General features: G+C 40.0%; 1 protein-coding gene across 2 annotated transcripts in view; it reads right to left on the reverse strand.

Moving 5' to 3' along the window:
- The window catches only part of sntg1 (syntrophin, gamma 1), a 476,380-nt gene that overhangs the window by 21,679 nt on the left and 440,730 nt on the right, over positions 1 to 13,971 (reverse strand). For both annotated transcript variants that reach the window (XM_059646062.1, XM_048528465.2), the window contains 2 exons: positions 12,545 to 12,616; positions 7,162 to 7,314 (listed from right to left, as the gene is read on the reverse strand). In XM_059646062.1, the coding sequence (XP_059502045.1) occupies positions 7,162 to 7,314; positions 12,545 to 12,616 (225 nt within the window). The remainder of the gene's footprint in view (positions 1 to 7,161; positions 7,315 to 12,544; positions 12,617 to 13,971) is intronic.

The raw sequence follows: 13,971 nt of genomic DNA on the forward strand, positions 1-13,971 counted from the left end.
CGCAAAGGGTCCAGTGAAACTACTTCTTGATGTTGAGAACCAAGAGGTACCCTGTCGCAGCACAACTCCAGGACAACAAAAGCAGAGAAGGTCTAAAATTGCAGCACAGCACAACAACTCTGCTCAATTTGGAGTATGATTTGAAACTGGGCTTTCCTGAGTTTGTCTCTGTCTCAATGATGATGAAGTGGGGCAATGCCCACTGGGTGAAACAGGATAGCTTCCTCAGCTCTGTGATGGTGTAACTGCTCACCCACCAACAGGAATGCAGGAGCGAAGCCAGCAACAGGACCAGTTTTAAGCCTTTATTGGACAATATGGTCATCTGAGAAAATCTGAACATGGGTTTGAAAACTGCCAGCATAAATGTCTGTAGCATTATAGCCACTGTGCAATGTACTTCCAAGTTGGCTTACCTGACCTTCAAATTGGTCGGGGGAAAATGATTGTCATTCCTCTAGTCTAGGTATTCTGCTACAAGGACACAATTTCACCATCTCTGAGGCTAAGGAGATGGTTAGTGGATGCCTCCTTGTAGCAGATATTATATACAGAAAGGCTCCCCTGATGATAATTAAGTTGTACATCCTATGGTAAAAAAGAGAGTGGCTGGCTATCCTGCAACAGCTCCTACTGCTGCTGCGACATCCAAACGAGTCATTTTGGCCAGAGACCTCAAATGCATCATCGACTTTGCTGGCTGATTCAGAGGGCTGACAGCAAAATAGACGCCTCGTCTGGGTTGCTAAGAAAAACTGTTGAAGTCACCAAGCTGCACAAAGTCTTCAGCACCCTTGTAGGTGGAGCACAGTGTAAATATATCTAGTCACAGCCAGTCAGGTCTATCCCCTCAAGGGTATATTTCCTGCTTGTTCTCAGGTCAGATCCACTGACATCAAGCTGATGTGTTCTCCTGAGTACAGCAAGCCAACTGTTAGAGGGGAAGAGTCAACAGGGCTCACTCTTTGCCTTGGAGGCTTCCAAGATAATCATCTGCTCCATGGTCTGTTCACTGGAGCAAGATCAGACCTGCTTGTGGTTCTTTTTCTGGAATGTGCTCAAGGAGAGCTCTGCGCTAGCAGCCTGTAGGAAGAAAATGGCTCAGTAACGGCACCGCAGTCTGGCATCTTAAGGATGTGCAATCCTTTTATGCTAGACTGTACAACATAAAACCCACAAACACTGTGGCTCTCCCAGTTGTTCCTGTCCTCTATCGTAGAGGTCTTAGTTGGCCACACAGAGGAGAGGCTGGACCAGCCATTATCTTTGTAAAAACAGAAAGAACTGCGAATGCTGTAAATCAGGAACAAGAACAAAGTTGCTGGAAAAGCTCAGCAGATCTGGCAGCATCTGTGAAGAAATAAACAGAAATGACATTTCAGGTCCGAAGACCCTTCCTCAGACCCTGTTCTGAGGAAGGGTCACCAGACCCGAAATGTTAACTTTGTTTTTTCCTTCACAGATGCTGCCAGACCAGCTGAGCTTTTCCAGCAGCTTTGTTTTTGCAGCCGTTATCTTTGGATGAGCTGACTAAAGCTCACCAGTCCTTAGAAAAGAATAAAACTTCCCCTACTATCCAAGTTATATTCTGATCCATGGGATTTGATTGGCCAGGACCTGCTGGAGATGTATAGCAGAGTGTTTCTGGCACGAGGCACGTGTGAACCCATGAGGAAAGGTCTCATTATCCTCATCTATAAGTGGTAGGGGGAGAAGGAGGAAATTAGAAATTGGCAACCAATTTCACTGTTGAATGTGGAATATAAAATCCTGTCTAAAATCAATCGCCAAATAGATCAGGTGTGCTCTGGGATCAGTAATTCAACCCAACCAAGCCTGTGCTGTACCGGACAGAACGATCTCTGAGACAGCCTTGCGCTTCTCAGGGATATGGTTGTCTACCTGTAGGACAAGGAGTTGGATGCCCGTCTCCTCAGTCTGGACCTGGAGAAGGCCTTTGACAAGCTATCACACACCTACGTGTGGGACATGCTCTCAGGAAATGGGCTTTGGAGAGGGAATCTGCAATTGGATCTGACTGTTCTACACCAACAGCAGTGCAGTCTCAATCAATGGGTGTGAATCAGAAAGCTTCCTGATCAGATCTGGAGTCAGATAGGGCTGCCGTCTCTTTGTTGTCTTGTTTATATATTGTATCAAGTCTTTTGCTGAATCTATCAGGAATGATGTGAGGCTGAGACGGTGACTATTCCAGGTAGTGGAGGCCTGCAGATCAAAAACTCTGAGTGGATAATGTTTTCTGCTCGGATCCACTGTCAGTCTGCAGATTCAGGAGCATTTGTGACTGGTTCAAACTGGACTCAGGAACCAATGTAGATTGAGGTTAGAGTGAGGCAGTGTTTTTTGGGAACTGGGCCAACTGTTGTCTTATACCCTTCACCATCAGGTCAGATACCTGAAATTGCTAGGCATATCATTCGGAGAGGCAGGGATATGAATCAAAACTTGGGAAGAGCATATCGCCAAGGTGAGGCAGAAACAGGAAATGGGAGCACTGTTCCCTCTCCAATTATGGGTAAAAATCTGGTCATCGGATGTGAGGTACTGTTGGTGTTGCTGCGTGTGGAGCAGGTCTGGCGTATTCCCTGAGTCTGCATCGCTACAGTCACCTGAGCCATCTTGTAGTTGATCTTTGAGTCAAAGATCGACCGTGTCTGCAGGGACACAATGTATAAAGCTCTGGACAAGGCACAGAAGAACATACCCAATGTTGCCTCATCTTGATGGTCATTGTTGTGTGCAGCTGCATCGAACTATATGTCAACCTCTGTACACAAACCCCAATGTGCCAAGGTTCTACTGTACCCGGTGTTACGCAGAATGGGCCTAGCCTCATTGCTGCGGAATGCTCTGAGTAGTTGAACCATTCCACATCACATATCCTTACTGGAGAAATTTGCCAAAGAAAATATTTTCGACCATAAGTCCATCAGGCAGTGGTCAACAAGTAATATCCTTGAGACCCAGTGCATAAAGGACAGAGTAGTCAGGTGGTCCCCGATTGGTCTGGCAAAGTCATTTGGCAGAATGCCTCATCACCAGAAACTTCCAACAAGCACCAAGACATGGCTTGGCTGGTGGAAGAAACAGTGCTGCCTGTCAGATCCTTCATGTATGCCCAGTCTCTCTGTGCCACCAAACACTGCCCTCAAAGCAACTCCAGGTGGAAGAGACTGCCATGCATCTCCTGTTGGAAGATGCCTTTGCAAAGAAGATGCAGACAGACATGCAGTGGTTTTTGTTTAGAATTGTCCCGAGCAGCTCTGTGAGCAACTCTTGTGGTCTACATTCTGTTTTCTAGGACGTACACCGAGACAAACATCAACTGCACTTGCAGGACCATCAACTCGGTGAAGGATGTTCTTTGGTCTGCCTGAAACTTACTGGTCTTCCAGTGCAAAGAGTTGACCTCGACTGAGTGTTGTAGACCAGCACATTCCAAGGTCCAGACTACATCCTGAGGGATGCCAAAGCATGTTTCGGGCCTTTCTGCCAAAATATGACAGGAATCCGTTTAGTTGTCAGGCACCCTTGTTTCAAAAAAAATGTAATTATATTCTTCTTGAATGAGTTTAAAATGTCCTTTTTATTTGCAACTGAACAGCAGTTCGGTGAGATGTAAAATTCAACCATATCATCTGTGTTTCTTTTTTCTCATTGGAAAGATTATACAGAACAGAATGAGATCCTTTTCGTCTGTGCTAAAAGATACAATTTTTATGAATAAATTATATTTTTGAAAAATAATACTTCCCATAAACATTTGGTGAAATACTACGAAACAGATTTGTGAGCAAAGTTACAGCCCATTGAACAGTAGCAACTGAGCAACATAATGGTTAAGTGACAGGAAACACACTGTTGTTGTTTTATTGGACGAGAGAAAGAAATAGTGGTCATTGTTGGGCACTGCTTTTCTCGATCTGTGTTAATGACCTGGTGCAGGCATGATTTCAAAATCTGCAGAAGACAGAAAACTTATAAATATTATGAACCACAAGGATGATTAAAAACCTCAAGAGGCTATCTGCTAATGGAGTAAGAATGACAGGTAAAATTTAATCCAGAGAAAATAATCAATTCATTTTGGTAGGAAGAATGAGGAGAGACAATATAAAATAAAAATACAATTCCAAATGAGGAGCAGGATCAAAGCACTCTGGGTGCATTTGAACAAATCATTGAAAGCTGTTAAAATGAATAATAACGCATACAAGATCCTGGGCATTCTAAATTTGAGCAGGAGTTCAAATGCAAGGAAATTAAGATAAACCTGTACAAAAAAATTGTTGGGCTCGAGTATTATATCCAGTTCTGGACATGACATTTTACAAAGAATGTGAAAACACACTAGAGAGTTTGCAAAAATGATTCACAATAATAATCCAGGAGGGAACAACTTTAGAAACAAGGATTGACTGGAGAAAGGTAGATATTATCCTTGGTGGAGAGAAGCTTAAATCAAAATGATGAACACTTTTGCACAGAGTATTGAGAGAGAGAAAAAATTATTCTATTGGGAAAAGGATCGAGAACCACAGGACACCGATTTGAAATGACTGGCAGGAAAAGCAATGGCAACATGCAAAAAAGCTTTTTGATTCAGTGAATGTTTAGGGTCTTGATTGCACTGCCTGTCAGTTTTGTCAAACCCTTCGAAAAGAATTGTGTAATTATTATCTGAAGAGAAAAGAAAATACCAAACAATGGGAAAAACATAAGACCATAAGACATAGGAGTGGAAGTAAGGCCATTCGGCCCATCAAGTCAACTCCGTCATTTAAATCATGGCTGATGGGCATTTCAACTCCACTTCCCTGCACTCTCCCCGTAGCCCTTGATTCCTTCTGAGATCAAGAATTTGTCGATCTCTGCCTTGAAGGCATCCAACGTCCTGGCCTCCACTGCAATGAATTCCACAAGCCCACCACTCTCTGGCTGAAGAAATGTCGTCTCATTTCAGTTTTAAATTTACCTCCTCTAATTTTAAGGCTGTGCCCACGGGTCCTAGTCTCCCCACCTAATGGAAACAACTTCCTAGCGTCCAGCCCTTCTAAACCATACATTATCTTGTAAGTTTCTATTAGATCTCCCCTCAACCTTCTAAACTCTAATGAATACAATCCCAGGATCCTTAGCCGTTCATCATACGTTAAACCTACCATTCCAGGGATCATCCGTGTGAATCTCCGCTGGACACACTCCAGGGCTAGTATGTCCTTCCTGAGGTGTGAGGCCCAAAATTGTACACAGTATTCTAAATGGGGCCTAACTAGAGCTTTATAAAGCCTCAGAAGCACATCGCTGCTTTTATATTCCAACCCTCTTGAGGTAAACGACAACATTACATTTGCTTTCTTAATTACGGACTCTAGCTGCAAATTAACCTTTGAGAATCCTGGACCAACACTCCCAGACCCCTTTGTACTTCTGCTTTGCGAATTTTCTCACCATTTAGAAAATAGTCCATGCCTGTATTCTTTTCTCCAAAGTGCAAAACCTCACATTTATTCACATTGAATTTCATCAGCCATTTCCTGGACCACTCTCCTAAACTGTCTAAATCTTTCTGCAGCTTCCCCACCTCTTCAGTACTACCTGCCTGTCCACCTATCTCTGTATCATCACACGACATGAGTGGGACTAGCCGCATTGCTCCAACAAACACTGGGAATGACATAAATGAAGTGAATTTGTTTTCTTCTGTGTTGTAGTCATTTTATGCACTGGGGATGCACAACGGATTCACTACCAGTGAGTCAATTGTAGGCCTCCTCCTGCTGTTCTTAAGAGTAACCTCAAGTGGGTTAGGCCCACGCCAAGTATTCAGCATAGACATATTTACTGCACAAAAGTGGTTAATCAAGGCATTGAATAGATGTCTCTTACAGATGCCCCATGCCCACTGTCCACATGCCCTACCCAGGTCTCGCTTTCAGGAGGGGGAAAGTCATGAGAACATATCACAGGTGTCCTTCCATCTTATCTCCAAAGGTATATGTGGAGAGTGTCTCACCAGATTATGAAAGAAGCAAACTGGCCATAAAATTACACAGAAAATGTGCTGAATAAATGCATTTATTTGAAAGTAAAGGTTTTGCGTTAAGCTTATTTCTGCTCAAACTACTAGCTCGCTGTTGCTATTTATTTTCAACGACTATTTGGTTCAGTTCAGTTGTAATTTCTATTTAACTGTTGAATCACTACCCCACCACCCCCCAACCCCACCACGATCCACTTCTGTATCAATGAGCAACATTTGTTCTTTGCTGCAGTGTTTTGTTGCAACATTTGATCCTCCAGTGCCATTGGCTTCCAAGGAAATAACAATAAGAAACTAACACCCATTTTGCACTGTCACACAAATAAAGATCTATCCCTGTTGGTTTCAAACTTTTCTTCCTTTTATTGTCATTTTGAGCAGTTCATTGCCAAAAAGATTATGAACTGAATGCATTACACTTGCTAAGCATTCACTAACATCAGCAGAGAGTTGAAAAGCAATTTGTCAGTTGGATTTGATGATGTTGCACCTCTTGCAGTGTGCTGGATTTATATGAGATTCCAGTGATAGAAGCTTTTTCTATTTCACTAAAAGCATTTTGATTTATTCAGAAAAGCAAACATTTGAACTTAAAAATCTACTTTAAAAATAAAAAAAACCACACTCGTTGGATTAGAATCCATTTTTTGATTCTAAGGATTTTTAACTGTTCTCTGCAGGTTACCTAATACCACCTTTAAGAATGTGTGCTAACAACACCAGAGTAACAACCGCAAATGATCTGCCAGTGAGTTAATAATTTATAAGTTGTCACCTTTTAATGCTATGACTCATCAGGAGAAACAGGAATAGGTGGGAAAGTTTTCTCCTCTCTCATTTCTATTATGTTGAAGTGTAAATAGATTATGTATAACAAATTAATCGTGATTGAAATGACAAAATTTTGCAAAATAGCTACAATTATCTGTGCAAAGAAGTGATGGTCTTGTTTTCAGGTAATTGGAAACTGTTCAAAGAAATGTCATATTTCCTATGTTGGTAGAATTACCGAAATAACTTGCAAATACCGAGAAATGCAATGCATACAAACTGAAGGGAGCATGAACCTAACTTATATAGCTTAGTTCTGGTAGTACCTGCATTCGTTCCACCTCCAGGAAGGTTGCCATCTGAAAGGCCTTTTCCCAAAGAATAAGTTCATATTCTAATTCCACACTGAAGATAAGGTCCTCTCCATTTTCTGTCTGAACACTAAAACAGTGTTTCCGACGGTCCCACAGATCACTGTCCTGATGAAAACCTGAAGTTATATAATCTTGCATACATCAATTAATATTTTCACCTAACACATTAGTTGAGGATATAAACCACAAGCACAACATTTGATGCAAACACATTGTCAATGTTACAGTTCTAAACTGAATATTGGAGGACGTGAGACTGCCTGTCATATGTTGGCATTATTGCAGTGAAAAATGATGTGTGTCTTTCTCTTTTCCCACTGGTCAAATATTGCTGCAATTGTATTTTTTTTAGTACAGTACTGTATCATGAAAGCCAGCTTTTAAATGAAAACGTTAATATTTCAAACTTACTACTTGAATGGGCTGCTTTTGACTATTTGATTTAATGAAAAAAGATATCAGGTACAAATCTTCTCAAAACTCGATATCAGGTATAAAATCTGTAATTTTGCACTGTCCATCATCGTTGGTAGGTATCATTTCTAGCATATAGAATACATTATCTGTGGATTTTAATAGTTTTTTTAAAAATGTGATTTACGCAGCTTCTGATTTTAGGTAATTATACAATTTCGAAAATGTATTCAATTAAGCTTCATGTTGAATGAGCATTAAATGTAAGTTTAACTTTGATAAAGTTCTGTGAAGCTTTGCCAAACGAAAGTGAGAAAGTAAAGCTAATGGCTAATCATGGCACTGAACAGCTGTGGGGGAGATTTCCGGCGAATCTGTTTGTTTCAGCTGAAGATCAATGTAGTGTAAAATGAACAATAACAATCTGAATCAAATTCAGTATTCAAATATTTTCCCGCGTTGCACTGTCAAGATTTTCCCATATCCGTGGGTTGTCCTCGGAATTATTTTATTTTATTGTCATTACTTGCAGAAAAGAAAGTGAATGAACAAAGAATAAAGAAAATTGCAACACAGGAACAGGCCTTTTGGCCCTCCAAGCCTGCGCCGATCGAGATCCTCTATCTAAACCTGTCATCTATTTTCTAAGTGTCTGTATCCCTTCGCTTCCTGCCCATCCATGTACCTGTCCAGATACATCTTAAAAGGCACAATCATGTCTGCGTCTACCACCTCCACTGGGAACGTGTCCTGGGCACCCACCACCCTCTGCGTAAAGAACTTTCCATGCATATCTCCCATAAACTTTCCTCCTCTCAACTTTGAACTCATGGCCCCCAGTATTTGAGTCCCCCACGCTGGGGAAAAAGCTTCTTGCTATCCACCTTGTCTGTACGCCTCATGATTTTGTAGACCTCAATCAGGATCCACACCCCCATCTCCTTCTTTCTAATGAAAATAATCCTAATCTACTCAATCTTTCTTCATAGCTCGTGCCCTGCATACCAGGCAACATCCTGGTGAACCTCCTCTGCACCCTCTCCAAAGCATCCACATCCTTTTGGTAATGTGGCAACCAGAACTGTATGCAGTACTCTAAATGTGGCCAAACCAAAGTCTTATATAACTGTAACATGACCTGCCAACTCTTGTACTCAATAACCTGTCCGAATGGTTACTACGCAGAACGGAAATTCTTTCTGCCATAAGTTAGAAACTTGTCCATCATTACAATAACTATCCACAGAGTTGTAAAGTCACATTTTCATATGACAGAACAGCCTCAAAACTCCATGTGCTTTACACCTCAAAGCCACCACCACGATACTGGCCATTATAAACGTCGGCTAAATGAGCAACAGCAGGCTTGCAGAGATGAGTCCCAGAAATTCAGGAGTCTCCACATGGAACAATGGCAAGATACAATGTTAATGATTTTCTGTGAATATTTATTTTCTCTTTAATAAACAAAAATGCACAAAATACTTCTTTGAGCTGTAGTTTCCTGATGACCACATGCCTGAAACTTGGCTTTGTCTCTCAAAGACTCTTAGATGTAGTGATGAAAGACACATTTACACAAAAGATTTTCAGTACCTTATAATGCAGTAAATCTGCTGAAGTGTAAAAATTGCTAAATTTGAAAGGGAAATGAAGTGTAAAAGAATTCCACTAATAGAAGATTAATGCAATCGGTCAGTTCACTTACAAACCTGTTTTAAAGCTGCAAAGCTCTGTCTTTCAAAACATTTCTATACTGCACAAAAAACTAAATAAAATACATCAAAATCTGCCTTTCAGTTGCTGCTCTTGTTTCACCTCTGACAAAACAGATTCTAAGCAAGTAAAATTTAAAAATGAAGCTTTTGAATATGAATGTACAAATACTTAACGTCAGCAACATACACTAAGGAATTCATTTCAGAGTACTCAGATCTCCTTCAGCTTATTAAATAAAACGAATAAGGTAATACTTGAAGCAGCAATGAGAGCTGGAGAGAAGATCTTGTCATGTAGAGGATATTGCCTCTGCTTCTGATCCAGAAGCTCTTGGTTTCAGTCCCAACTCCATGACCATAGAAATTATCAACCGGTAAATTTTTCCAATACTCCTATGACAGGCAATAAGAACCAGGCAGTTTCCTTGCCAGCCATTCTTATTGTGAACATAGGACAGAGGAACAAACGAACAAAGAAACAGCAATACACCATTCAGCCCCTTCAGCTTGTTCTGCCATTCACAGAGATCAATGCTAATCTGTGGACTAACTCCATGTACCTCTCTACGGACCTTATCCCTTACTATTTTTGATTAATAAAAAGAAACCATTCTCAGATTTAAAATGAACTGATCTAGCATCAACTGCCACTTGTGTATCAGAGTTCCAAATCTCTACCACCTTTTGTGTACAGAAGTGCTTCCTAATATCTACTTCAAACAGTTTGGCCCTACTTTTTAGACTATGCCCCCTAGTTTTAGAATCTTCAAACTGTGGAAATAAATTGTCTTTGTCTACCCTGTCTTTCCCTGCCAATACCTTGAAGGCTTCAATCTGAACAGTACTGGATCTTATAAATTCCAGGGAAAATAGGCTTAATTTATATGACCACTCCTTAGAACGTAACCCATGTAGTCCAGGTATCATTTTTGCAAACCTACATTGTACTCCCTCCAAGGATAATATAACCATCCTAAGGTGTGGTGCACAGGTCTGCTCACAGTGCTCTAAGTGGGGTCTAACCAGAGTTTTGTATAACTGCAGCATATTTTCTGCATCCTTATACTCCTGACCTCTAGATATAATGGCTGTTATTTTTCACACCTGTTTGTGGCATTTTAAAGATCTTTGCACATGAACCCCCAAGTCTCTTTGGACATCCAGTGTATTCAAATTCAAACCATCTAGGAAATACCTTGATCTACCTTTTTCAGTCCAAATAGACAATTTCACATTTGGTTCCTTTGAAATCCATCTGCCACAGTTATGTCCATTTAACTATTCTATCAATATCCCTTTGTAATTTGATGCTATTACCTGCATTGTCTATATCACTAGTAACATCCTGTCAATTTGAGTATCTAGCCATAATGCCTACTTTGTCATCTGCACTCAACCAATTTTCCAGCCATGTCAGTTATTGCCTTCAATTCTGTGGGCTTCTACCGGAGTTAAAAAAACTTCTCATGTGGTCCTTTATCAAAGGTCTTCTTCAATAAAAAATATCCACAGACCATCGATATCCCTGTCCGTAACTTTCGTCAAAAAATTCAATGGGGTTTGTCAGACGTGAACTACCTGTCATGAATCCATCCTGGATGTCCCTGATTATCTGAAAATTTTTGATGCATTCAGTTACCTGTCGTTGATTATAGACTCCAACAATTTCCCTACCACAGATGTTTGTCTAAGTGGTCAGTGATTTCCTGGTTTTCCTCTTTCGTCCTTCTTAAAAAGAAGAGTAACTGTTCAATTTTCCAATCCAAAGAGATGACTCCTGAACGTAGGGAACTCCAAAAGATTATCATGAAGGCATCTACAATATTTCCTCTAACACCCTCAGATGGAAACTACCATGTCTTGCGGATTGTTACGCTTTAATCGCATTAATTTCATCATTATCATTGTTTTACTAATTTTCATTTTATTTGGTCCTCGAACCATGATTAATTTTCTTCATATTTGTGGCAAGCTAGTTTCCTTTTCTACTGCAAATACTGAGTCAATGTTATTATTCATCTTGTCTGCCACTTCCCAAAAGGTACTAATAATATCGCCACTTTGTGTCTTTACTGGGCCAAAATTGCTCTGACCACTTGCTTTCTCTTTTTGTAATTATAAAATTCCTAATTATCAATTTGATGTCCCCTGAAAGTTTCCTTTCATAATTCCTTTTAGTAGCTCTTAAAATCTGCTTTGTGACCCTTTGCTGGTCTTTGCATCTTTGTCATTCAGCAGGATTTCTGCTCTTTTTTGCAATTTTGTAAGTCCTTTTTTCTAGTTTTATGCTGCCCCTTATATCTTTAGTTGTTAATGGCTGAAGTGGAGCTTTCGCCTTTTAGGTGTCTAAACTGATTCTGTACTGCTTTAAATGTTTCTTTAAACATCCTCCTTTATTCTTCACTTGTTTTACCCATTTTACTACAGACTGTCTTGTCTCATTTCATTACCTAAACTGAAATTCCAGTGACAAATGCTACATTGAACTCCAGAATATTACTATCACTAGTTGATAAATGTTCACACACAATCAGATTACTAATTAAATCCCACTCATTACTAAATTCAATATTACTTGTCTCCTTGTTGCAGCCAGGGCATATTGTTGTGGGAAACTGTCCTGACACACTCCAGAAATTCACTGCCTTTTTGACAGGTGTTTATCGGCATCTCCAAATCTTTGTTAAATTTAAAATTGCCTATTGATACTACTGTTTTTGCCACACATTTGTTGAAATTCTGCATTTATACAATCTAGCACTTCACAGCAGCTATTAGTGGGTTGATACACAACACCTATTACAGTTTTACCTCCTTTACATTTCCTCAGTTTTACCCATACAGTCTCCACTGGAAGCTTTTCCTTCTTTATATCTCCTGTCCATATTGAAGTGATTTTGTTTCTTATCAGTAAGGCTATCCTACCCTCTCCACCATTTTCCCTGCCTGTTCAGTGGTATCCTACAAGCTATAGCCTCTGGTGAACCTACTGTAGGGTAATATATTTTGCAGAAATAGACAGAAGCATGTGGCCTGTCTGCCTCACTTGTTACTAGATGTCAGAAGCTTCAAAGTCTAAAACAGCTCATTGACAATATTTTGAAATTTCAGATTTAAACATGGTTCTCAGTCGTGTTTGCTGGTAAGTAAATTAGCACATCAGTACAGTGCTGTAAATGCCAACACAGTCTACTTACTCATACCTTCAGAATTTTGCACATAATTTCATAGACTGTGTAACTCCTCACAGCTTTTGTCCAATCCAATGTGGTCACCTGAGAAATGAATTAGATATTTAATTACTTGGGTCATTTAGCTTTAATACAGAACATGACTTGAACAAGATTAGCATTTGTGACAATCAATAGAATGTTGAACAAAAAATTAAATGTAATTTATTTTTATTTGTTCAGAAAGACAAAATTTAACAAAATCAAATGATTTACGATCAGTGGTGAGTTTAGAGTTTTGAAATCATAAATAAATTTTCAAATATTTTTCTGATTTTTTTCCACTTCATCTCACCCCTAGTGTTAAATATGGCACCAGCAATAGGAATGCCAGAAGGTCCAAGCAGTGGTCAGGATATCTACTTCTCATTCTGTGCAATTCAATGAGATGGGCTCTGTGGATCCTCAACACACAAATGATGAGGTGCAGAATAAAATTCTGGGTGTAAAGAGATGTATACTTGGCTGATGGTTTGTCATGACGTTCACTGGAAAACACACTATTCTTGAATATAGGAAAATTCAGCCTCGTGTTATGATCTCAGACCAAATCGGCACATTTATCCTATGATGCTAAACTGGTTAGAGATATATAAAACATGAGATTCAAAGGACTAACTAAGAGAATAAACCATGACTTTTAAACAAAAGAACACAAGACTCTGCTTTATAATTTAGTCCAGTGAATCTACAAAATATGAACAATGTATTTCTAATACACAGAATTAACAAGTGGTCAAAATAAGTAATATACTGTCATCGATAACAAAGTGTGAAGCTGGATGAACACAGCAGGCCAAGCAGCATCTCAGGAGCACAAAAGCTGACATTTTGGGCCTAGACCCTTTATCAGAGACCCTCTCTGATGAAGGGTCTAGGCCTGAAATGTCAGCTTTTGTGCTCCTGAGATGCTGCTTGGCCTGCTGTGTTCATCCAGCTTCACACTTTGTTACCTTGGATTCTCCAGCATCTGCAGTTCACATTATCTCTGATCACAATATACTGTCATCCAGTACCCCAACACAGCACATGTAAAAGTATCAAATGCGATTAAGACAGATCCTATAGCTATCTCGGAAACAGCTCTCAGACATTAATGACACAGTTGGTCACCAAATTTCATTAAACTTCACAACAGATCACATTTTTCTACATTTGCCAAATTGGGCTTGAGACTACCTCTCAGAAGCCACTCAATGACAGGCTGTCTCAACAACTGCTCCTATTCTGGTCCATTACTTCCCTGCTCCGGGTCCATGCACCATGAACTCTGAAATCTGCACCCCAGTATTTTTTCAGAGACATAACTCAAACTTTTCACTGACAGCTAACTTATGTTCAAAGCTCTCCTAGGTTCTCCCAGAACTCTTAAGTTTGCTCCACTGTAACAAGCAAATATA

This window comes from Stegostoma tigrinum, chromosome 5 (assembly GCF_030684315.1).
Source record: "Stegostoma tigrinum isolate sSteTig4 chromosome 5, sSteTig4.hap1, whole genome shotgun sequence".
In the NCBI taxonomy this organism is placed as follows: Eukaryota; Metazoa; Chordata; class Chondrichthyes; order Orectolobiformes; family Stegostomatidae; genus Stegostoma; species Stegostoma tigrinum.